Genomic DNA, 22,267 nt, shown 5'->3' with positions numbered 1-22,267 from the left:
GTCGGGAACCTAGCAGCACGAGTGTACCAAGGGCCTGTATTTCAGCACGGCGCGGATCAAATGAAATAGTCTGGGCACACAGCCGTGCAAGGGCGTTTGATGGGCGAAGGGCGTTCGCAGACGTCGACGATATGATGATGGGCGCCACCCGGTAGGTAGTGTGCACGACGGTAGGCTGGCCATCTGCATCTGATAAGCTCCGCGCCCTTTCGGCCTGTCTCCTGCGCCGGTTCGGCCTGCGGACCAATGAGCGGGCGAGCGCGGGGCTGGCCCATGACGCGCCAAAAGCTTCCAGGTCCGATAATTCACTTTTGTTGCGTCAAAGCGTCCCCTCGCCATCGTCACCACTCGTAGGCCGCCATCACTGCACAAGACGATGCCCTCCACGCCCCTCGCCTGCTTCTGGCATCTCCAATCCTCCCCCAGTGCGGCTTCCGGCTAACACGTCCCCTCTGCTGGGACAAGCACGCACTCCGCCACTCGCCTACCTTTCCATTTGATCAACAATTACTTGCTTATCAATCTCCATACTCAACACCAATCCGCCACCTTCACAACCACCACCACCACCATAATGGCTGCGGCCACAGCGCGAGCCCACGAGGCCGACGCCAACCCGGCCACTGAAGTTTCGCTGGGCCAGAAGATGCTGTCCGCTGTATCCGGCAGTCTGCTCACTTCGTTGCTGGGTATGTTCTCTTTGCCCGCCTGCACATTCGGGTACTCGTCTCGCAAACATCCCTTCTGACTGTGACAGTAACACCCCTCGATGTCGTCCGCGTGCGATTACAATCACAAGAGGCCGCCCCGAGCGCTGCCTTCTCACGACCCAGCGGAGCCACTGGCCCGTCACTAACACAGTTTCGCGATCTGCCCCCCAACCTCGGCATATCGGCATGTTGTCGAGAAGTCTTTTGGGTCAACAACAAAGCACCCTTCTGTGTAGCTGGACCCACAATGGCACCTATCAACCCCGCCGACTTGCACTGCGCTGTAGAAGAGGTGGAGCGGAGAACCATCAACAGCACATGGGACGGCTTGCGCAAGATTGCGCAGAACGAGGGGCCCCGCACACTCTGGCGGGGGCTGTCTCCAACTCTCGTCATGACAGTTCCAGCAAACGTCATCTACTTTGCTGGTTACGACTGGCTACGCACAGCCAGTGCATCACCGTTGCGCCAGAACATAGCCGATCCCTATATACCTCTCGTCGCTGGAGCCACCGCCCGCGTCCTTGCCGCCATCGCCGTCAGTCCCATTGAAATGTTTCGAACAAGAATGCAGGCCGCAAACCATCCGGCAACCGCTGCTGGACACTTTCGTGAGACATTGGACGGTCTCAGGAACATGGTCGCCAGCCAAGGTGTCTTCAGCCTCTGGAGAGGTCTCACTTTGACCCTTTGGCGTGACGTGCCCTTTTCAGCCATTTACTGGTGGGGTTATGAGACTACGAGGAACACCCTGACAGACCAAAGAGGAAGAAGAGTTGCAAGAGACGAAGGGTTCGAATTCCGCATGGGCCGAGGTGAAGAAAGAGTACGAAGAAGAAGCCGATCAAGAAGCCAGGAAAACCACCGCGATACCCTGGTGGATAGCTTCGTCGCGGGTGCTACCTCAGGAGCAGTGGCCGCCTTTGTCACAACGCCTTTTGACGTAGGAAAGACACGGCAGCAAGTCGTGCGCCATATGGGAGACAATGCGCGCGACGTCGCCAGAGCACGCCCAGAGGACCAGTCCATACCACGCTTCCTGATGCACATCTATCGCGAACAAGGTATGCCTGGCCTGTTTAAGGGCTGGGCTGCTCGTTGTCTGAAAATCGCCCCGGCCTGTGCCATCATGATTAGCTGCTACGAGTTCAGCAAGAAGATCGCCCTCGACATGAATGAACGACGAGAACAGGAATCCCGACACGCTTGAGCCTCAGGGCATGTCATTGTCTATATTCTTTTCTGGCTCGTGTAATTACTTGTACGCATTGTATATCATATTTTTTTCTTGTAGCGGGGCATTGGGGATGGCGAAAAAAACCCACTCACGGTTGCATAATCGGCGTTGACTGCAAAGGTGGGCGACTTTGATTGTGAAAGGACTGAAAAAGTTCTTCCTCAGCCTGTCTTGGACATGCTTATTGTATTATGAAATAGTCAATTAGTAATCAAAACTCATGTTAACTCAGCTTAGCAGTGTCAGTTTTCTTCTTCAACCCTTCCAAGAATCCCAGAAACGCTTGCTGACATTCCTCTGCTTGTGTAACATATATTTCGTGCCCAGGTCCATCTATCGGTACCAACTGACTTCCCGGAATTCTATCTCTGAGAGCCTCCATATCCTCAACCTTGACAGCCACACTCTGGGTCGGACTCAATATCAGCGTCGGCACCTTAATCTTCTCTAGCCACGGCCTCGCATCCAGCGTAGACAAAAACTCCGCATACTGCGCCAGCCCTTCACCATCGCCAACCTCAACTTGCCCCAAATACCACGGCAAATACCCACTGTCTGAAATGGGAATCGTGCCCGGTACCCGGGCCAACGCTTCCGTCCACCCACGCGCCCCCAGCTGCCGACACGCAGTAGGCCAATCTTTGTGGCCGAAAGCAAACATCTGCAGCGCAGGCGGCGGCAAATGCGTAGGCGACGAGCATATGGTCAGACTGAGCAGCCGCTCTGGATGCCTTGCTGCGAGTATCTCACCTAGCATCCCTGACGTTGATTCTCCCAGAAAATGCACCTTTTGCAATCCAAGTTGATCTAGCGTATCTATTATCTCTCCGATGATCGTGTCGACATTGTATTCGTAGTCCCTATCTTCTTCTCTTTTATCATTTTCAGCAATTCCGTCTTCAGTTGATGAGACGGTTTGTTTCTGGTCAGGATAACCAGAGTACCCGTGTCCTCGCAGATCTCGTCTTGCAACGCGGTAGTGGCGGGATAGCGCTGGGATCCAGTGGTACCAGAATGCGGAGTGGCGGCCGAATCCGTGTTGAATTAGTATTGTTTCATGTGGCTTCCAGGGATCAGTAAAGTCGTTAAGGACGTAGTGGGACCTTTGGCCGTTGGGATGGAGGACGTAGGTTCGGCCTGAGGAGGAATGCTCAAGTGGCATTTTATGTTGCTGATGTTGTTGATATTTTATCAACACGGAGTTGGAGCCAGGATAGTTAAATAGGGAGAATAGGTAGCTTGATATTGTTGAATCAATGTTCCACTGGATATCTAAACTAATCAGCTGAAGCCCAGAAGGACTTTGAAATGAACATGTTTAGAGCATTTCACAAGCAGCTGCTCGCGCAATCGCATAATTGCCGTATACACAATGGGTCAGATTAGAGGATCCCTGCGTCCCTGCTGCAACTTTGTGGGGCTGGGGCAGTGCGGGGAAAAGCCAGGAGAATGGGGATCATGCACGTCCACCCCATGCGGGGATCGATGCAGCATCGCGATTTACTTGCAGAGGGGAAACAAGTGGCTCTGGTGAAGCCGAGTGACCGAGAAATTAATATGAATAAGTGATGTTTGGCTTTGGAAAAAAAGGACAATCTTTCAGTTTGAATAGTCAAAATCGTTAATAGTACATATCTTCTACCATGACTATTTTGGGTATTTTTGGAAGTGTTTGGGCAAGTCCCTTGTATCTGAAAGTTACTTTGGGCATTGCTATACCGATACTCACCCTCTTAGCTATATACTTCATTATCGTCCCAAATTCCATCAAGGTACAAATATGCCCACGTTACACACTTGACCGAGAAAGATTAACCAGTGACAACAATAGGACCCACGACGCCGTCATCTCCCCCCAGGGCCCAAAGGCCTCCCCTTTATTGGATCCCTTCTCGATCTCGCAGACAACGATGCCATACGCCACACAGTCAACGCATGGCGCGCGCAGTATGGCGACATCTACTACACGAAAATCGGAGGCACAGATTACATCTGGCTGTCCTCACCCAAAGTAGTAAAAGACCTTATGGACCGAAAATCCGGCATCTACTCCTCACGCTCTCCCTCCCCTCTAGCCCAGGACGTTGCATCCGCAGGCCGCCGTCAACTCTTTATGCCCTACGGCCCACGCTGGCGCAGTGTCCGCAAGCACAGCCATGCCCTACTCAATCTATCCACCAGCACAAACTACCAGATGATACAGGACTTTGAAAGCAAAGTTCTACTTAAAGAACTGCTGCAAGATCCTAACGATTTCATGGATATCAACCGCCGCTATTCCGCCAGCGTCATCATGCGAGTCACATACGGGTACCGGATCCCCAGCTGGGACGATCCCTTAATCAAGCGCATCTACAGCGTACTCGACCGCTTCACTGAGATGACTTCGCCTGGCGCATGGGCTATCGAGTCTTTTCCATCCCTAACATGGGTCCCGCAGGCACTCATGGGAAATTGGCGATCCTACGGCCAGCGCGTCTTCGAACAAGACAGCGCTGTATACGTTGACCTCTGGAACAGACTCAAACAAGAAACTGATGCCGGCATAGCCAAGGACTGCTTCACAAAGACGTTCTATCTCAATGATCCGGCCAAAGCGGGTATCGATGATCTTGCTGCTGCATATACCTGCGGCGGCCTCATCGAAGCAGGCTCGGAAACCACGGGAACGACGCTGAATAACTTTATGCTTTGTATGGTGTTGTTCCCTGAGGTGCAGAAACGGGCGCAGGAGGAGTTGGATTGTGTGGTTGGTAGTGAGAGGCTGCCGCAGTGGGAAGACGAAGCGAATCTACCGTACGTGCGGAGTGTAATCAAGGAGGTGATGAGGTGGAGGCCTGTAAATAAGTTTGGGATGCCACATGCGACTAGCGAGGATGATTGGTATGAGGGCATGTTTATTCCCAAGGGGAGTGTTGTTGTGTTGAATTGGTGGTAAGTCATTTTCCCCTTCCAACTACATTTTGAGTTGCCTCTTCTTCTGTATTAACTCCGAAAACTGATGCAAACTGTTCGAACAGGGCTATACACTACAATCCCGACTTATGGTCTAACCCAAGCGCTTTCGATCCTTCTCGCTACCTCAACCACACCGCGTCCGCAGCACACTACATGAACACCGCTGACCCCTCTGAACGCGACCACTTCTCATATGGTGCAGGTAGACGCGCATGCCCTGGTGTTCACGTTGCTGAGCGCTCTCTCTTCATCAACGTATCCCGCGTCCTCTGGGGTTTCCATCTATTGAAGAAAAAATGTAAAGACGGCAGTGAAGTTCCCGTCAATGCGAATATGGAGCCAGGCTTCTTCAGCGTGCCCCAGCAGTTCGAATGCGATATCCGGCCCCGAAGCGAAAAGCATGCTAGTATCATGCGAGAGGAAAGTAAGATGGCAGAGAAAGGGTTGGACTTTTAAACAGAGGAACTGGGTTTTTTTTTGGCTGTTTGATCACGAGAGCTGTTTTTATAGTTTTTGTTCATATCTACAACGAAATCATCAATATTTAATACCCATTTCTCTTTGGTGGCTCCTTGTAACCCTCATTCCAGATCTTATCACTTTCGAGCCCAATCCACTGCTGACTCTCATTCGCATAATCAACAGGCTGTCTGAAATATATATTTTCCTGGGATAACTCTACCGCCTGTCCCGTCAATTTATCGTCATTCAAAAAAGCGTCAATAGCCTTGAGCACAGTCGAAAACGGGGTAATGTGCTCTTTTGGCCAGCGCGCCGCTACTTCTGGGGGACAAAGATTCGTCGGGATGAACGCCGGACAAATGGCATTGACGGTGATGTTTTCGTTGATGAAGTTTGGGGCGGAAGCCCTGACGAAGCCTATGACGCCGTATTTGCTGGCTGTGTACTGGGGGCATTGTGGCATGAAGCTATGGTTCTTCTCGTTAGCCCAACTCTATGACTACGTACCGTCCTTCTTTTCCCTTGAACAAACATTGCGAAACAGAAAGAATAGGTACTTACTACAGCCCCGCCGCACTACTCGTAGCAACAAAATATCCCTTCCCCCCACCCGCCTCCTTACTCCTTCTCACATAATACTTGAACAGCCAAAGCCCCTGTATCACAGCCTCAAGATTCACGTCTATAGTCTTCGTATTCAACTTCTTAACCAGTCCCTCCTCATCCACCTCTTCCTTGTCCATGCTTTCATGAACATTCTGCCGATCATCGATTCCAGCGTTGGCATGGCAGAAATCGAGGCGGTTACCGCCCCATTCATAAGCACGCTTGAAGAGCTGCGCTTGCGATTTGTAGGATGATACGTCTGTTTGGTGAAAGAGGGCGTCTTTGCCCAGGGCGGAGGTGACGCGTTGGCCTGAGGTGGGATTTAGGTCGGCGATGACAACTTTGTAGCCTAAGGAGTACAGGTGGGTTGCTGTTGCTTCGCCGATACCTGAGCCGGCGCCTGTTACGATGGCTACGGGTTTGGACATTGTCGCTTTTGGTGACGGGTTGGACGGGGTTTGTAGAATCTTGCTAGTCGATATGGAGATGCAGTATGCACAAAGTTATTGACTCAATGGAGTCTGTGTCTTGGACTCGGGTAAAGTTCACGCAAGAGAAGATTCTGTACTAATTCTGTTTCCAATAAGTCCTGAGAGTAGGAGAAGGGGTTTGTGGGGTAACAAAGTGCCGCTGCGACAATTGATCCAGAGGGGTCCCGTCAAAGGCCCACATCCGAGGTCGCATCTTTGCCGGGCCCATAAGTTCTCCGGTTGTGCGAGTCGCTGTCGTCGCTGGGCGCGGATATGGCGATGGAGTGACCCCACATGCGATCTGCTGGAATTGTCGTGGGGTAGTTTGAGATTCCCCTCACTCAACTACTTGGAACGTGCGGGGTGAAAGTGGTTGGACGTAATCGTGTGGGACACCTCGCAAAGCATTTCATGCAGTATCATAGGGATGTTTACTTTTTAACACTTAATGATGTCTTTGATATTTTTTTGGAATTGTGCCGCATGATGTTTCTCATTATCTTGCTTTCCTATAGATTTCTCGGCACCTGCCAGGTATTTTCTAGTACTACTATGTGAATGATTAGACCCTAGATCTATTTCAGTAAGTCGAATTCGAGAAGATACACTCAAAACCCTATTTTCCTACTTGATAAGGTGGTTGGTATGCGATTTCCTTGATTTTAGTTTAGCGCCTTCTCGCTATTCCCAAATCTTCGTGTAGCATTCGCTCACCATCAAGCCAATATAATTGGTATGCTAATTCACCTATCAATTCTAATCGGCATCATCGTGACTTTTAATCCATGATCTCCTATTCATTTTCCGGCCAAGAACAGATCCCACGCCCCACTCAACTCATCCAAACCCACATTTTCTTCTTTTGCCAATTTCTCCAATTCATTCCTCTCACAACCGCCTTTGCCGTAATTTCTTTCCATATCATGTTCCCATGTTACACTTGCCTTTCCATTCGCAAATACTACAAAGATTTCTGCAAACCTCCTGGCCGTTTGCTTCGCCTCATCATCCATATGATCATTGAAGTTCTGGAACAAGAATGCCGCATCAAGCAAATGCGTACTCTTTCCCTTGAACATCCCATCCCAAGGATTTCCTTGATTGAATATGTATGTACAAGTTTGGCCCTCGAAAGCCCAAGCATAGTGTTGCCCAGGTACATGATATGCGAAGTCTGTAGCTAGGTCGATGATGAAATCTTTTGCTTCGTCGTCGGGTGTCGAAAAATTGATGCCGTATGGAGAAAGGACGATGTGAGCTGCCGATGCAGAAAGGGAGCGAGACAAGGAGGAAATGATAGCAGACGGGATATTTGAGAAGAGCGAAGATAGACTCATGAAGGAGAAAATGCTTCCATCATGAGCACAAGAGTAGATGAAGAGTTATTCGCAAAACCTGTTGTTCAAAAGTGAGAGGTTATTGTTTCGCAGGTCCGCAAACGTTGGGTTTGAGGAAGGATGTCGTTGTCCTGGAAAAGAATGAGAGGAACGTTCATGGGTATTTTGACAAGCTCTTCCGGGCTGATGTTGAGAAAATGATTGATTCTTTCTTGCGTCGAAGCGCTTCCAAGCCCTGCAGCTTTTATAATGCTGTTATAAGATGCTTCGGCGGTGGAGGCAGACATTGGCTGAAGCATGAGCGGTGTCCCGGACATGCTGATCGCACGCTTGAAGAATGGCTCTTCAGCACTTAGTTGATGCAAAGTCGACACTAAATTCACGCCAGTATGCCCTCCCTCACAAAGCCATTCACTCAGTAGAGAACTGAACGAGTGAACATTGGACTCACCAGCACCAGCACTCTCTCCAAACACCGTCACATTATCCCCGTCCCCTCCAAAACCTCCAATGAATTTATTCACCCATCTCAGCGCACACTGCTGGCCCCTCAAGCTGTTGTTCCCAGAATATCCCGCTTTTCTCAACTCCTCGCTGGTTAGGTTACCCAGTATACCCAGGCAAAAATTGATATTGACCACGACAACAGGCATGTCCATTTCCACAGACATCTTAACCAGCCGACAAGGATCATGTTGCGGCCAGTGTGAACCACCCATGATGAAGCCGCCACCATGAATAAAGATCATGACTGGCAGTACTCCAGACACAGAAGTGTCAGGAGGAACAGTCACATTCAGACTCAAGCACTCCGTGCCTGACATGGAAAGATCCGGATCGCTGCCAATATCACACTGTATCAGCGCGGATTGCTCAAAGGCGCAACCATCCATTGCAGGTGCGCGGGGCCTGTTGAGCCAAAATATTAGCCTTGCAAATACTCAACATACAATCTGTACAAACAGGAGCGTTAAGAAAGGGGAGAAATAAAACCCAACATACTCAAACTACGTCACATCCACCTTTTCAGGCTCATATTCAGTAACCAGCTCAGGAACCGCCATTTGATCCTTTAATAAAGCATACTTGATACCTCGATACTGCACCACGCCATCCCCCCTCCACCCCTCGAACGAACCAAAAGGCGTGTTAGAGCTCAGTTTTGTCGATTACAATCTCACGAAACACACAGCGTTAGAAAAAAGAGAGTAAAGTTCTATTCTCAATCCCACCTTCTCATCTCATCCCTTTATACAACCCCCCTACTCAATCCTAATAACCTCATTCCTCAACTTCCCCAACCCTTTTCGCTTCTACTTGCACCCGCCCCATCCATTCCTCCCCTCCCCCCCCCTTGTCTCCTCCAACCTCCCCTCCAAAGAATAAAAGACCCAACGAAAGCCTTAATCAAGCTCCATCCTGCGTCTGAAGCTCAGACCCTCGTCCTCCAGGATCTAGATCCAAGTGGGTACCAGGCGGTGCTCAGCCTCGCTCGCGTGCTAGGGACCAGAGTACTTGCTTGATTCTGCAAGACAGTATATTTGTTTTTCAGTGGTTGCCTAATTACAGAATGGAGGAAGTCGCTAGAATTGGCAGGTAAAGTGTGGACTCGGGGTTGGTACGCAAGATCCACTCGAGTTGGCTAAGCCACTTTTGGGTTGCGTAAGTTCAGTATTAGCGGTAAGGTATGGGAGAGAAGTGCGTAGCGTGTATATTCCCCTTGGTTCCGTTATATGAGTATCACCGTATCAACTCCCCTGATTTGGTATATAGATTTGGAAAGTGCACTTGTTAAATTCGAACTTCGATACTATTTACAACCCCAGTTCAAAACTTCGCATCAACACTCTTCACTAATTCCCCACCCAACCTCTTAACTTCATGTACGATTGCCTCTTTGTTCACCCTAATTTCAACCTTATCCTTCTTTCCGACAGGCACACTATTCCACCCAACCTTGATCTTCCAACTTCTCTGACCTGTAACAACCGGATTCCACAGTCCTACAATCTTATCCAGACTCTCTGGATCCCAGAACCACAGCACTGCGTCGCCGTAGACTTCTGAGAGTTCTCCGGCAAAGAGCTGGGGAAGTGGAGTTGGTGCGGGCAAGGGGCTTGATGACTTTTGGAGGTCGAGGTTCTTGAATTGGGTGGCGGGTTTGCGGGATTTGGACGATTTGAGGCTGTGTTTTGATGAGATGGAAATGACGATGTCGAATTCTGATATGCTGGGGACGAAGAGGGACTCTGGGCTTAGAGCATCGTATACTTTAGATGCTTCCTTGTTGTTGCTGATCTGCTTTAACAAGCCATCTTCGTCTGTGCGAACAGCCTGCGTGGCTGCTTTGGCCAGAGCTGTCAAACGCGCAGCAACGACCTTTTCTGGCTTTGCTTTGTCTGTCCAAGTCGTGCCTTCCTCATCGAGGTTTGTAGCTGCGAAAAGTACGACACGGTTCATAGCGGGATCGATACGTCGCCATGCCTCGAAGCGTGTTCGTAAGCGGTCAATATCTTCTGACTTCATGCCCTTCAAAGACGTGTCTTCAAGGTTTGCAGGATTAGCGGAGAAGGATGTTGAGAAATCCACGATCAAAGGGAAATGACGCCAGTCCCATCGACTGATCCACGATAATGTTCGTAAGAAACCTGTCGTTGCTGTTGATGGTACAGGCCATGGCTGAGGCTGTAGGAACGTCCGTATAACAAGTAGTTCAATGAGCTCGGGCGAAAAGTGTGGTGCGAGCAGATGTGACGCGAACCATTTCTTTGTCAGTCGTATCGCTGGTGAAAGTGCCAAGAATCTAGTGCAGAGCGTCTGTAGTGCTTGCGAATGTTGAGGCGATTGGATGAATTCGCGTTTGTATAGTGCCAGAGAAGCGGCAGCAGACTCGCGCGATTGAGTGTCCAATGATTTGTCCTTGATTTGACGTTCGAATAACGTAGGCTCACGATCATGGTAGATGCGAATGCGGAACGTGAAGCCCGTAGCAACTGTTACATCCAAGAATGCCTGGTTCTGAGCCGGCTGTGAGGGATTTTCCATACCAACACGGGCGACATAGCCAGACTCCAGTTTATGTAAAAGCTCAGCCATTCGGAGGAGGAAGGCAATCTTAGTCCGCTGAATGGCGCACAAGTCGTCCGGCCAGCGCCCAGAGCCTTCGAATTGCAATACAACTGATGCTGGAGCGTGGCCCACAGTTGGAACATCAACAGACGCATACCGTAGTTGCGGATCGGCAGCTCTTAGATGGCGAAGTTGAAGTGGTAGCTCTTCCAAGTCCCGAATGTCTTTTTCCATGGCACTAAACGCGTTCATAATGGGGAGAAAGGGCGTGATGCCAGACTGTCCCTGCATACGGCCTGCTGTTACAAGGTGGCCAAATGTATCAATCCTGAACCTGGCTTGCTCAGATACCTGTGTACCATGGTGTCTGCTAAGTATGTAGAGAACAAGTTGCTCCATGACAGACGCTGATGTGTCCTTTACCGTCCAAACAACACTTTCCAGGATACTTCCATCTTTGAAGCGCCTGAGTTCAGCTTTCTCGCCCCAGAACTTGCGGAAGACAGCAGCCTCCTGTTTGTTTTCTGCTGGAGGCCCATGATCCACGGTGCGAGTGGCGTTGGCAGGATCTATTTCGAAGTTGATAAGGATGCTCTTGCTTTGCTTTTCCTGAGGGCGCCTTGAGGATGTTGACCAGCTTTCCTCCTCAGGCATGGTGAAGGATATAGCGGTGATACGATCGGTCAGCGCACGGGTCAGGGTGCTGTGTATTTTTCGACAAGTTTCGCCAAGCTGCGAATCGTATTCTTCGCTTCCAGCTTCGAGGCCGAGCGAAGCAAGGGGAATCTCGAGTGTTGCATCGTATCGGTACTTGAGCAGTTCAGTCTTCAGAATGAAGGCTGCATCGAACTGATCGAATACAGAATCGCTCAACATGTCGACGGTAGCCTTTGCTTCTGATTGCAGACGCTTGTACGACCAGGGCGTCATTTTGAACAACACGTTCTGTCCTCGTGGTCCGTCAAAGACGACGGGGGCGGTTTCTGCCTTGGTAATAGTGATGTTGGATGCTTGGAAAATGAATGGCTTCTTCGTTAGATCTCCACGCGACAGAAACTGCAGCGTCGACTTGAATAGTTGATAACTGCTGAAACTTGAAGAGACTGACTGAGCACCTGTTCCAGCATTTGGCTGAAGCAAAATAGCCATGATAGCAGCCCACTCAAAGTTCCCGAACCCTCCTTTGCGAATCTGACTGCCAAATCCGCGTTGCTTCAGCCAAATGCGCCCCAATATGCATGCATCCTTGAAAGCTTCAGCCTTTGAGGCTGTGCCGTGCAAGAGCTTGAGGTATGCTGTGATGTTCGCATCAGATTGCAGGCTGTTGTTGTAGAAAGGCGTCGCTGCGAGCGTTTTGCTGGAAGTTTCGTCTTCGCTACCTTTGGGTCGGACGCAATTGGAGGTTGGGAGAAGCTTATTCTGAGCAAAAGTGTGTTCTGGGAGCGCCACCAGCACGTTGATCTGACATTTTGAGCTAGAAAAATCGTCCGCATCGCCGTTGCCGCTCGGTCGCACGACGAGAACAGACTGAAGCTGGTTCCCATTCAAGCGGTCAAAGAACAAATCAAACTTGTGCTCTTTTGAGGCCTTGATCCCTGCCGCCAAACAAGCCAGATAATATGCGCGCTTGTAGAAGTATCGGTGGTTCAGATAATCTTTGTCTTGGAACAGACTCTTCGGCATGGTCACGACAAGATCAATCGCAAATCTTTCCTCGGCTCGAGTCGCAGTTTTGAGGGGGTAGCTACCGGTTGCGTTTACGCTTGCAGGTCGTTCGTATTGCAGTTTGTACAAAGCATCTTTCGGTGGACGAGGGCTAGGGAAGGGAATCGCGATGCCAGCTGATTGGAGAGCCTTTTCGGCCTTGACAATCTATAGTATGTTAGTATTCGCTGATGATGTATATAACGAACCTGGCTTACTGGAAGTGGGTCGCGGCTAGGAATCTGCTCGATTATAGTCTTAAGGGTTCGCATTGCATTCTCAGCAGGTGCCTCCTTCTTGCCGTACTTGAGTTTGACCTGTTCAAGCAGCTCGTCTACCTGAAGCTTGAAAATGTTCGACTTGAAGGACTCTGCAGTGTAGACGCCGTCCTGGAGACTGGGTGCTGGCCGCTTGGGTGGCTTTGGTGCGCTCGTGGCTTTGGCGGTTGTGGTCTGCTTCTTGCTTTCCTGAACGCTCTCCTCAGCTTCGGGGCTTTCTTCCTCGTCTTCACTCATGTTTTCATCTTCTTCGTCGTCATTGTCGCCATCCTCTATCTCTTGCGCGCCATCCATGGAGAGGTCGTCGCTCTCGTCATGCCCATCTTCAGCGTCGCTTCCATTTAAATCTGCACCGCTGTTGGTTTCGTCAAATTCGGCAAAGCTCCCTTCGCTCTCTGCTTCCGAGTCGCTGTGCTCGAGCTTTCTTCGTTTAATTGCGGGCGGTGCCATTTTTGCGTGGTGAAGGTTGTCGCATGCGACGCGAAATTTCTCTGGAACTTTTCCCGCGGGAGTGCCTTATCGATAAGCAGGGATGTAGCATGTCATGCTTGGGTGCTAGGGTCATGACACCTCATGCGCGTCTCTTTATGTATGACCCCCTCACTCAGACTCAGTGAGGGGAACAGCTTGCCACGATATAAACTTCAGTTGTGTTTTCTTGAGTAATCATCCCGGTACTCTAATACATTCATGTAATACTATTTCTTCTGTACGAATACGCTTGCCTGACCGTACACTCTTCGCTACCTTCCATCTTTGTATCACTACCCACGGTGCCTTTCCCAACAAAACTTACCCGCGCTTGCGGTCCATTCTTCTTCACCAGGTCTACGCGTAGCTATACACCAAGCAGAGCTTTCAGCATGGCCTGGCAAAGCTCTGGTGATACTAATGAGGCTCTCGTCACCAATCTTGCGAGCAACAAGCTTATCAAGTCTGACAGGGTCAAGGATGCAATGTTAAAGGTAGGAAGCCTTAACACCATAGGTAAGGTGGCAACCGATGAAGATGCATAGGTCGATCGCGCGCACTATGCCCCATCCTCGCCCTACGAAGACTCGCCCCAGCCCATCGGCCACCGTGCGACCATCTCTGCCCCGCATATGCATGCCTCGGCCTGCGAATCGCTCCTCGACTATCTCAAGCCTGGATCCAAGGTCTTGGATGTCGGCTCAGGCTCAGGCTACCTAACCGCAGTCCTCGCCAACCTTGTCGCGCCCAACGGAACGGTAACTGGCATTGATCACATTCAGCCCTTGAACGATTTAGCGACAGCCAACATGTCCAAGTCGGACCAAGGCCGGAGGATGTTGGAGTCGGGACAGGTCAAGTTTGTTACTGGAGACGGACGAAAAGGTTGGGCCGAGGGTGCACCATACGACGCTATCCATGTTGGCGCTGCGGCTGCCGAGCACCATCAAATCCTGACCGACCAGCTCAAAGCACCAGGGCGCTTGTTCGTACCTGTCGCGGAGGGCTGGGCGCAACATATCTGGGTAATTGACAAGCGAGCGGACGGAAGCCTCGAGCGCCAAAAGTTATATGGTGTACAGTACGTGCCCTTGACGGATGCGCCTGCGTAAGTTGGTCAAAAAGGAAGTTTCAACAACAAATCCGAGCGGACAAAGGCTTGAGTCTGCACATGCAGGGCGTGCTAGCCACCCTACGATCAATCCATTTGTACCATTACTGTGTCACCAATCCCTCAAACAGTTCGTCTCTTCGCTTTCGCACATCGTCAAGTTTGACCTCTAACTTGCCAACCTCTTTCCTTGCAGCCTCTTTATCAGCAGGCAATCCAGCAAACTCCGCGACCTCCCTTTCTATGCCTTCTACCTTTTCTCGAAGCCCATCCAGGGCTTTTTGTTGCTCCAACATGTCGTTTATAGCTTCTGCAGACGCAATGTTCTTGGAACCTGGTGTAATGCTCCGCGACTGTGATGATTGGAGAGACGACAGCTTGTCCTCGTATTCTCGTATCTTGGCGCGAAGGTGCTTGACTTGACGTGTTTGCTCGGTGGTCTGGCGTTGGAGATTTGCGGGGGTTGTGAAAGCAGGATTCGTCTGGAGCTCGTGCAGTTGCGTCCGAAGCAGGGACTGTTGCTTGTCAACGTAACCTTGCAGCGTCGCGATGTGTGCGAGCTGGTTGGTAAGATTCTGTGAGGTGGTCGTATTGTAGATGAGAGCGTGCGCGATCGACTCAGGGTTCGCAGTGGGTGTGTTGAGAGTGACTGCTGTTGACGCCAACGCATCAAGCGCCTGCTCGCCCTCGGGCGTGAGACTGGCTCTCAGTCTAGACAATATACGCTCGTCTTCGTCGTTTCTTTGGACCTACCGTTGTGAGCAGTGTGCTCGGAGCATGGTAGCTGAAGCGGACCTGTAGCTCTCATACCTCGTCCAGCTCGCGGAGCGCCTCTCTCTCTACTCGTTCGAATACGGCTCTCTCTTCATCGGCCCTCTCGTTGGCTACTGACAGCTCACGCAGCACCTTGAGTGTTTCGTCATTGCGCTCAAATGTCGGCACCGTGCGCCCAGCATACTTGTACGACAGCCACGAGTCGATTTGTGCCCAGTCCTGGGCTTGCGCGCGTTGCTGGCGCGCCTTTGAGGGTGAAAAGAGGTCCGATGGTGTGAGCGAATCCATGACTGTGTACAGAAGGTGGTGCGGCCTGTGTTGGTGGTGCTGAGCGTGTTCAGGTTATGCTAGACTGAAACCCCTGGTGAGCACTCGCAACTCCAGGATGGGGCTAGGATGAGCATGTACTACGTAGCAGTTGAGGTGCACAAAGTGGATGCACCGACACTCCGAAAGGCGGACAGAGACTCGGAGAAACTGACTGTTTGCATTATCGATAACCTTATTTTTCAAGTGCCGAAGTCGGAGCTAATCGGCTTTTGGTATAATCTCTTGGGTGACTGGACTCATTGCCCCATACATATCTGATTTGCCTTCCGTTGTCGAGTTTTACACAACTCTCTCATTGTTCTTGACACACTCAAAAATGTCGCCGATGTTACTCGAAAATGACGTCGAAGTCGGCGAGAGTCTTCCGCCGGCAACCGAGCACGTGCGTGTACCTTTCGTTACCCAACGCTGCTCTTTGGTCTAACACGTGATAGGCAGTGAGCGTTTCGCTGCCAACATGGCGGGCAAATGTAGGTTATGAGGAAGGTGAAGAATGGGTTCTCAGCAAGATGAAGACGGGATATCCGAGGTATGTGGTGGCGAGACACAGCAATCATATAACTGACCGCAGACAGGTTCTTCATTCACAAAAGCATACAAGCATTTGCGACAGCAATTGCTGAGAAATATGGACGTGAGGACGAGAGTGCCATGTTGTTTCCAACACACTCTACCGCATCGAGATGCCAGGAGTTCATTTTTCAACAAGTGCCTGATCTTAATGTATCGCAAGTCCGGATTCTCGACTTCCTACCAACGGGTGAGAAGGCAAGATCAAAAGAATCCGACGTCATATCTCCTAGAGTATCTGCCGTGCTCTTTCCAAAAGATCGCTTCAGCACAGCAAAAGCTTTCTGGCAACATTCTGGTGACGGTGTATCGAGCCGGAGAGCAGAGTTCTGCGCCCAGTTATTTAGGGAAGGCACCCTAGTAGAAGCCTCAACGCTCAACGAGCCACTGAGGGCACCCAAAGGTCCCCGGCGGTACCAAAAGAACACATCAGTCGATCTCGCTCCTTCGGCTGATCCCGCAAATGGCAACGGAGAAGTGCAAGATCCAACTCGTTTTGTAGAAGAGAGATTCGGACGCAACCTAGACCTCTCCAAGACCAAGAAGGCCAAGCTGGCAGTTCGAAGACGTATTGCGGGTTCCCTTACTGCAGATGTCGAACTGGCCGAGGCGATGAGTCTGGATCAAGATGCTGCAAGGACTAGACCAGTTGCAGATTTTTCAGAAGACGATGTCTATCTGTATCCGACCGGAATGAGCGCAATATTCAACTCTCATCGAAACCTATTAAGGGCAAAAGGCTCGAGAAAAGCCATTGTATACGGATTTCCCTATATCGACACACTCAAGATTACTGAAAAGTTCGGCCCGGGCTCTCAATTCTACGGCTTTGGCTCCTCGGAAGAACTAGATGATCTGGAACAGCGATTGGAAGGCGGCGAGAGGTTTCTAGCTCTGTTCACAGAGTTTCCCGGAAACCCTCTTTTGACGTCGCCTGATCTTGAGCGGATACGCAAGTTAGCCGACAAGTATGATTTCTGCGTTGTTGTAGATGAGACGATTGGAAACTTCATCAATGTCAATGTGTTGCAGTTCGCAGACGTTGTAGTCAGTAGTTTGACCAAAGTCTTCAGTGGGGACTGTAATGTCATGGGTGGAGGGTTAGTACAAGCAAACTTCTGTTTGCAACTAATATCAGCTGACATGTCACAGCCTTGTGCTCAACCCAAAAGTGAAAAACTACACTCTCCTCAAACGCACCTGGGAAGAGGACTATGAAGACAACCACTGGGCCGAAGACAGCATTTTCCTGGAGCGCAACAGCCGAGATTTCGTCTCGAGAATCGACCGTATCAATGCCAATGCAGAGGCAATCTGTGACGTGCTGAGCTCGCATCCGCGTGGTAAGTTTTGTCTTGTTCGACTGTGTTTCACCTGAGTCGCTCTAACATCAAGCAACATAGTCAAACAGGTAAACTATCCCAAAACATCGCCTTCACGCCCCTACTACGATAGATGCCGTAATCCCACTGGCGGCTATGGCGGTTTGCTCTCTGCAACATTCCATGCCAGATCCGACGCCATTGCCTTTTTCGACAATCTCGACACTGTCAAGGGACCCAGCCTAGGCACAAACTTTACGCTTAGCTCGCCATATGTGATTCTTGCACATTATGGGGAGTTGGATTGGGTAAGTGTTCCGAGTCTCAGTGAAGTGTGTCGGATTTACTGCTAACAAGTTTGCCATAGTGTGCTAAATGGGGCGTGGAAGCAGATCTTATTCGTTTCAGTGTGGGATTGGAAGAAACAAGTAAGTTGGTGGATACGTTCAAGAGGGCGCTGGCAGCTTTGCCTGCGCAGGCAGCTGGAGAGACGAAACAGTAGGTTGCTAGTCATGGTAAGTGACGAGTAAATATCCAATCAAATTTTGTAGTTTTTTGTGATGTCTTGATTGGTAGAATGATTGGCCATGGGTCCAGCTCGTACTTGGTCTTTGCTTTCCTCGTTTATTCAGAGGTGGAATAAGGAGGCGGAAAAGGAGATTGAGTTGTGATGTTCTTGTGCATACGGGGCCTCTCATGAGAGGGGTATGGCTTTGTCAGATGGATACTAGCTCTCTACATACTTGGTATCAAGCTGTAAAGAGATGGTCTGCAGACACGCTGGCGCGGAAAACTAAAACTCGATGAACGTCTGAGTCGGATGCATTTTTCCTGGCAACAAGTAACGCTATGCAAGACATTTGCGGGGACAGGCAGAAAGTGTCGGTACAAGAGTGGGGGTTCGGCGTTCATTTGTAATAACGGCTGGATGCCTTATCGTGGGACTAGTTGCGAAGTGTCAGATACGTACTTAGTTGGGCCGTCTCAGCTGCCATGGGACCGATGACTTCCTCGGCAGCCGCATGGCACTAGGACCGGTAGAACATAATGTAACACGGTGATGATACTGTCGACTCTGCAGCGCGCCTTGGTGTCCGTGAAGCTGGTTGTCAATAAACAGTATAGTATGGGTGTAAGTAGGTAGCGTGGCGCTCGCGCACTCGTCACGGTGATAGCATGTAGTGTTGAACGGGCTTGGTTGTGATGAACTGATGACTTGGGTATGGCGGTACATACATAAGTAAACGAGATGAAGGGGCCATGTAAGTTGGGGGCAAAGGAGCGCGCCTATCGTGGGGTCCTCGTATGCACTACTTGGTATTAGGAACCTGGGAAGCTTGGAGATCGGTGTAAATTGAGCCCGCTGCTGTGGTCCGACTCATGGCCAACTCGGCTCGAGTCGTTGTCCAAGTCAAGTCTGGCGCACTCGCCCCGCTGTTTTGCGGCCTCGACACTGGTGGCTGGCTCGACGTGGTGGTTGTTTTTTGGGGTCATGACGGCCACAACAGGCGCGCCACGGGCATGCAGCGTGTCTTGGCATTGCCATTGGTGCCGCCCGGCAGTCTCCGCGCGGCTGCCGTTGTCCCAGAGTCACAACCGGCCATGCGGCGTCTTCGAACATGTATGTACACTACACTACACTACACATCCACACATCCACACGTCCACACATCCACACATCCACACGTACCCACATGCTCATTCATACACGCATATGCACACATACATATACACATGCCACGCCCAGGCGCCCTGGCGACGTCAGACCCCCGGCCTCAGCTGGATGCGGTGGGGTTGCCAGAAGACGATGGACCCCAAGCATGCGAAACAGGGCATTTGCAGTGCAGCCCAACATCCACGCACCCGGCCATGGTGCGTGCAAAGGACCGCGGGCTGCTGCCCTGGATACATAAGTTCCCATGTACTGGGGCAAGTCCTATGCCCGAAGGCGTGCCGACCGCCTGCCGGTGCTAGCAACGGCACCGCTTCCGAATGACAACGGGCCGCTTGGGCGACGCACGCTCTCGGGCCATAGTTGTAGTAGCGAGCCAAACATAGAAACCCTCTGCGCACAAACACCTGCCGCCTGGGGGGCCACGCTGAGGATAGGCAACAGGCGCCCTTTGTGGCGGTGCCAGACCCCCGTATTCCAAGGCCTCGATGGCACCAGCTCTGTTCTCACATGCCATCCTGTCCAGGCCGTCTATGCCGAGATCACTCGTCCACAGCTACTTTCCGTCTTGTACACCTCCGGCCCACCCGGGCCTGACGCAGAGAGATTGGATAGCCCACGCTGTCCAGAAGGGCCAGACTCGACACGGTATGGCTCTTCGTCTCGAGCGGGAAACCGCAAACGCCACCAACCCTCGACATGGCACCTCAGGGCGTTCGTCAGTGCTCGCATAACTTCCCCTCCCAGTGCCGTATACAGACATGCCAGTCGTCCCCGGTGGGGGGTGGCCTCCGACTCCTCTCAGCGAATGGCTGTCGAAAACAGGTTGACGCTCTGGATCATGACCACAATCTAGTCCTCACTGAGCAGGGCAAGCATGCCTGCCATCACCCCACTTGAGACAATCGCGCAATACTTACTGATGTGTGGATACCCCCGGCCTACACCAGGTATTGCGGGTGCATGTTCTGTGGCTAGTCAACGGCCGGAGGGCTAGCACTGTCAAAGACCGGGTTGCGCATCCTTCGAGGCACCAATCAGTCCCCCCAGCCGCAAAGCCGGGAAAAGCGCTCTGCCTCTGTTGGGTCATGAAGCTCAGATACCGTGTTCCTGTATTTCCAGGCATCCCCCCATGCAACAGAGCACACCAGTCGCCCATGTTCCAACATACATCAGGGTTTTAATGGTAATTCTGCCTTGGTGTAAATTGCCCATAAGGCTCGTATAATCCCACACGACGAGCCCTGTCCACGCACGCAACCGTACGTCTTACCCCCTTCTGGTCCCCTTCACCTCCAATGGTGCCTGTCTGCTGTTGAATATGACCCATTGGTCTTCCAACCCACATCAACCCAAGACGACGACCATCTCACGAAGACTTAGGGACCGTGCCAACCAGCATTTGTCTGTTCAGCCACCAGAAATTCCACAAATAAGGGGGCCTTATTCGTGCCGTGCCGCAACCTTGCCAACGCCCCGCCACAATCCCATTGATTATCAGACGCCCGGTTCGCACCCACCTTCGCTAGCCTGGAATACCTCACACATTCTCGACGACACCTCACACAATCGTTCTTCTCAGTCAACTTCCTCTGCCCAGGATCGATTCTTGGACTCCACGAGCACGCAAATCGCACACTTCTCTCTCCACGAATCTCATCCAGGCTCAGACTCGACAGTCGTGCCTACTGCTAGTAACCAGATAGTCCGCCCTGATCATACCCTGCCAACACAAAGTCAACAAAACCCCACGTCGCCGACATTGTCTACATCTACCGCGCACTCTCTCCAACATCAATCACTAGCAGACTTTGAGCAGCCGCACGAGCCAATCCTCGAGTCACAAGATATGAGGTACGAGATCCCGCCGATTGTTGTGATCGAACAGCATCTCATGTACACAGCACCTTGGGCTTCATGATGCCTTCTTCGCAATATGGTATGGGCCATTACGGTTCTTCCCAAACGTCCTACGCGCCTGGCTACCCGCCACCCCAGCCCTATGGAGAACCAAGGGCTTCGGCGCCAGGCCCATATGGCCCACCTTACTCTTCCAGTCCAGTCCCAAATGAAAGTCAACAAAGAAGAAGCGAACAGCATGCAGTCCAACCGCCCTATCCACCTCAGCACCCTTCACTTCCGCGAAGCCCATATGAGCAACACTCATCGGATCACATGCGAGCCAACACAGCCTCTATGGGTACCACCACGCACACCTACGCTTACTCCACCTCCCATAGTACCATCCCCAATCAGCCGCTGGGGGGTAATGCCTACCCGCCGTAAGTTTGTCGAGCGCATCGAGTATGCTTTCTACTAATAAGAGATAGACCACAGCTTTACCCTCCCAGCTCCTATGCCGTCAGTGACTATCATCCGTTACCAACTATGTATCCACCAAACAACACAGCGCCTGCTACATACTCAACCTATGACTCGCCATCGAGCGCTCCAGTTTCTAATGCATCAGTCCCTGCACTCTCTTCGTCGCCGAGCACGCAAGGCAACCCAGTAATGCCGCGAGTCATCAACTCACGACCGAAACCTCAATGCTGGGAGCATGGATGCAATGGACGACAATTTTCTACATTCAGTAATCTGCTGCGACACCAGCGAGAAAAGTCCGGAACTGCCTCCAAGAGCACCTGCCCCCGATGCGGGGCTGAGTTTACCCGCACTACTGCAAGAAACGGACACATGGCGCATGACAAATGCAAGCCACGCAGACCATCAGAAGCAACCGGATAGACGGAGATCTTTGTTTCGACGTTCGATTTGTCTGGGCATTTTCAGCTTGCTGCAAGCGGCCGTGAGGCGCAAACATAGTCGGCACAAGCCCGACATTATCAGATACCGGGACACGGATTATCAATGTCTCGAAGCGGAGATGTGTGTCAGTACGCTAACGCGCAAGGGAAGCTTCCGACGTTTCGTGGATAAGCCAGCTGGCCGAGTGAGAGACACTCAGGAAGACAAGGCATTGGGCCTTGTAAACTGCAATTCCAGCCTTGCGCGTGCAGTTTTTCTCATTGTGCATCCTCGGGTTGTGGGGGGGATTTATTGATCTAACAGGAGCATCACCAGGCGTTATATATCAAGCGTTCAGCGACCAGCAATGCATACGGGTGTTTATGTTTCTTGTAACCCACAGTTTATCATCATGTTCTTGGTTCTTATGATGTCATG

At 51.2% G+C, this 22,267-nt stretch overlaps 11 protein-coding genes across 11 annotated transcripts; 6 read left to right on the top strand and 5 right to left on the bottom strand.

The window, feature by feature from the left end:
- The first annotated feature begins 331 nt into the window (after nucleotides 1-331).
- COCSADRAFT_109641 (uncharacterized protein) lies at nucleotides 332-2,194 on the top strand. Its single transcript, XM_007698090.1, has 2 exons — nucleotides 332-689; nucleotides 758-2,194. The coding sequence occupies exons 1-2, from the start codon at nucleotides 575-577 to the stop codon at nucleotides 1,918-1,920; spliced, it is 1,278 nt and encodes a 425-aa protein (XP_007696280.1). The 5' UTR covers nucleotides 332-574; the 3' UTR covers nucleotides 1,921-2,194.
- Nucleotides 2,171-3,176, bottom strand: COCSADRAFT_196637 (uncharacterized protein; the record flags this gene model as incomplete). Its single annotated transcript, XM_007698089.1, has 2 exons — nucleotides 2,208-3,176; nucleotides 2,171-2,174 (listed from the first exon to the last, which is right to left on the bottom strand). The coding sequence occupies exons 1-2, from the start codon at nucleotides 3,107-3,109 to the stop codon at nucleotides 2,171-2,173; spliced, it is 906 nt and encodes a 301-aa protein (XP_007696279.1). The 5' UTR covers nucleotides 3,110-3,176.
- A 414-nt stretch (nucleotides 3,177-3,590) lies between these two features.
- On the top strand, nucleotides 3,591-5,361 carry COCSADRAFT_81362 (uncharacterized protein; the record flags this gene model as incomplete). Its single annotated transcript, XM_007698088.1, has 3 exons — nucleotides 3,591-3,719; nucleotides 3,779-4,881; nucleotides 4,968-5,361. The coding sequence occupies 3 exons, from the start codon at nucleotides 3,591-3,593 to the stop codon at nucleotides 5,359-5,361; spliced, it is 1,626 nt and encodes a 541-aa protein (XP_007696278.1).
- A 9-nt stretch (nucleotides 5,362-5,370) lies between these two features.
- On the bottom strand, nucleotides 5,371-6,682 carry COCSADRAFT_134859 (uncharacterized protein). Its single transcript, XM_007698087.1, has 2 exons — nucleotides 5,929-6,682; nucleotides 5,371-5,834 (listed from the first exon to the last, which is right to left on the bottom strand). Exons 1-2 carry the CDS (start codon nucleotides 6,399-6,401, stop codon nucleotides 5,450-5,452), a joined length of 858 nt encoding a protein of 285 aa, XP_007696277.1. The 5' UTR covers nucleotides 6,402-6,682; the 3' UTR covers nucleotides 5,371-5,449.
- Nucleotides 6,683-7,240: 558 nt separating this feature from the next.
- Nucleotides 7,241-8,673, bottom strand: COCSADRAFT_167959 (uncharacterized protein; the record flags this gene model as incomplete). Its single annotated transcript, XM_007698086.1, has 3 exons — nucleotides 7,241-7,701; nucleotides 7,884-8,153; nucleotides 8,232-8,673. The coding sequence occupies 3 exons, from the start codon at nucleotides 8,671-8,673 to the stop codon at nucleotides 7,241-7,243; spliced, it is 1,173 nt and encodes a 390-aa protein (XP_007696276.1).
- Nucleotides 8,674-9,562: 889 nt separating this feature from the next.
- COCSADRAFT_33622 (uncharacterized protein) lies at nucleotides 9,563-13,353 on the bottom strand. The gene is made up of 2 exons (XM_007697397.1): nucleotides 12,772-13,353; nucleotides 9,563-12,721 (listed from the first exon to the last, which is right to left on the bottom strand). Exons 1-2 carry the CDS (start codon nucleotides 13,279-13,281, stop codon nucleotides 9,608-9,610), a joined length of 3,624 nt encoding a protein of 1,207 aa, XP_007695587.1. The 5' UTR covers nucleotides 13,282-13,353; the 3' UTR covers nucleotides 9,563-9,607.
- A 341-nt stretch (nucleotides 13,354-13,694) lies between these two features.
- Nucleotides 13,695-14,414, top strand: COCSADRAFT_157151 (uncharacterized protein; the record flags this gene model as incomplete). Its single annotated transcript, XM_007698085.1, has 2 exons — nucleotides 13,695-13,796; nucleotides 13,848-14,414. The coding sequence occupies 2 exons, from the start codon at nucleotides 13,695-13,697 to the stop codon at nucleotides 14,412-14,414; spliced, it is 669 nt and encodes a 222-aa protein (XP_007696275.1).
- Nucleotides 14,415-14,517: 103 nt separating this feature from the next.
- COCSADRAFT_80833 (uncharacterized protein) lies at nucleotides 14,518-15,475 on the bottom strand (the record flags this gene model as incomplete). Its single annotated transcript, XM_007698084.1, has 2 exons — nucleotides 14,518-15,162; nucleotides 15,224-15,475. 2 exons carry the CDS (start codon nucleotides 15,473-15,475, stop codon nucleotides 14,518-14,520), a joined length of 897 nt encoding a protein of 298 aa, XP_007696274.1.
- A 290-nt stretch (nucleotides 15,476-15,765) lies between these two features.
- Nucleotides 15,766-18,064, top strand: COCSADRAFT_33618 (uncharacterized protein). The gene is made up of 6 exons (XM_007697396.1): nucleotides 15,766-15,899; nucleotides 15,952-16,046; nucleotides 16,093-17,187; nucleotides 17,240-17,430; nucleotides 17,491-17,717; nucleotides 17,777-18,064. Exons 1-6 carry the CDS (start codon nucleotides 15,834-15,836, stop codon nucleotides 17,909-17,911), a joined length of 1,809 nt encoding a protein of 602 aa, XP_007695586.1. The 5' UTR covers nucleotides 15,766-15,833; the 3' UTR covers nucleotides 17,912-18,064.
- A 957-nt stretch (nucleotides 18,065-19,021) lies between these two features.
- COCSADRAFT_276272 (uncharacterized protein) lies at nucleotides 19,022-20,170 on the top strand. Its single transcript, XM_007698083.1, has one exon. The coding sequence runs from the start codon at nucleotides 19,329-19,331 to the stop codon at nucleotides 19,935-19,937; it is 609 nt and encodes a 202-aa protein (XP_007696273.1). The 5' UTR covers nucleotides 19,022-19,328; the 3' UTR covers nucleotides 19,938-20,170.
- Nucleotides 20,171-22,046, top strand: COCSADRAFT_276273 (uncharacterized protein). Its single transcript, XM_007698082.1, has 3 exons — nucleotides 20,171-20,935; nucleotides 20,986-21,363; nucleotides 21,412-22,046. The coding sequence occupies exons 1-3, from the start codon at nucleotides 20,403-20,405 to the stop codon at nucleotides 21,827-21,829; spliced, it is 1,329 nt and encodes a 442-aa protein (XP_007696272.1). The 5' UTR covers nucleotides 20,171-20,402; the 3' UTR covers nucleotides 21,830-22,046.
- The last annotated feature ends 221 nt before the right edge of the window (nucleotides 22,047-22,267 follow it).

Source organism: Bipolaris sorokiniana (assembly GCF_000338995.1).
Source record: "Bipolaris sorokiniana ND90Pr unplaced genomic scaffold COCSAscaffold_2, whole genome shotgun sequence".
Classification (NCBI taxonomy): Eukaryota; Fungi; Ascomycota; class Dothideomycetes; order Pleosporales; family Pleosporaceae; genus Bipolaris; species Bipolaris sorokiniana.
This window is presented reverse-complemented; position numbering and strand designations above follow the sequence as displayed.

Coding starts and splice junctions, on each gene's coding strand:
- COCSADRAFT_109641 (XM_007698090.1), top strand. CDS start 575: ATGGCTGCGGCCACAGCGCGAGCCCACGAGGCCGACGCCAACCCGGCC. Junction 690..757: donor TCTGCTCACTTCGTTGCTGG/GTATGTTCTCTT, acceptor TGACTGTGACAG/TAACACCCCTCGATGTCGTC.
- COCSADRAFT_134859 (XM_007698087.1), bottom strand. CDS start 6,401: ATGTCCAAACCCGTAGCCATCGTAACAGGCGCCGGCTCAGGTATCGGC. Junction 5,835..5,928: donor AGTAGTGCGGCGGGGCTGTA/GTAAGTACCTAT, acceptor GAAGAACCATAG/CTTCATGCCACAATGCCCCC.
- COCSADRAFT_33622 (XM_007697397.1), bottom strand. CDS start 13,281: ATGGCACCGCCCGCAATTAAACGAAGAAAGCTCGAGCACAGCGACTCG. Junction 12,722..12,771: donor CTAGCCGCGACCCACTTCCA/GTAAGCCAGGTT, acceptor AACATACTATAG/ATTGTCAAGGCCGAAAAGGC.
- COCSADRAFT_33618 (XM_007697396.1), top strand. CDS start 15,834: ATGTCGCCGATGTTACTCGAAAATGACGTCGAAGTCGGCGAGAGTCTT. Junction 15,900..15,951: donor TTCCGCCGGCAACCGAGCAC/GTGCGTGTACCT, acceptor AACACGTGATAG/GCAGTGAGCGTTTCGCTGCC. Junction 16,047..16,092: donor ATGAAGACGGGATATCCGAG/GTATGTGGTGGC, acceptor GACCGCAGACAG/GTTCTTCATTCACAAAAGCA.
- COCSADRAFT_276272 (XM_007698083.1), top strand. CDS start 19,329: ATGTACTGGGGCAAGTCCTATGCCCGAAGGCGTGCCGACCGCCTGCCG.
- COCSADRAFT_276273 (XM_007698082.1), top strand. CDS start 20,403: ATGACCCATTGGTCTTCCAACCCACATCAACCCAAGACGACGACCATC. Junction 20,936..20,985: donor CTCGAGTCACAAGATATGAG/GTACGAGATCCC, acceptor TCATGTACACAG/CACCTTGGGCTTCATGATGC. Junction 21,364..21,411: donor GGGGGTAATGCCTACCCGCC/GTAAGTTTGTCG, acceptor AATAAGAGATAG/ACCACAGCTTTACCCTCCCA.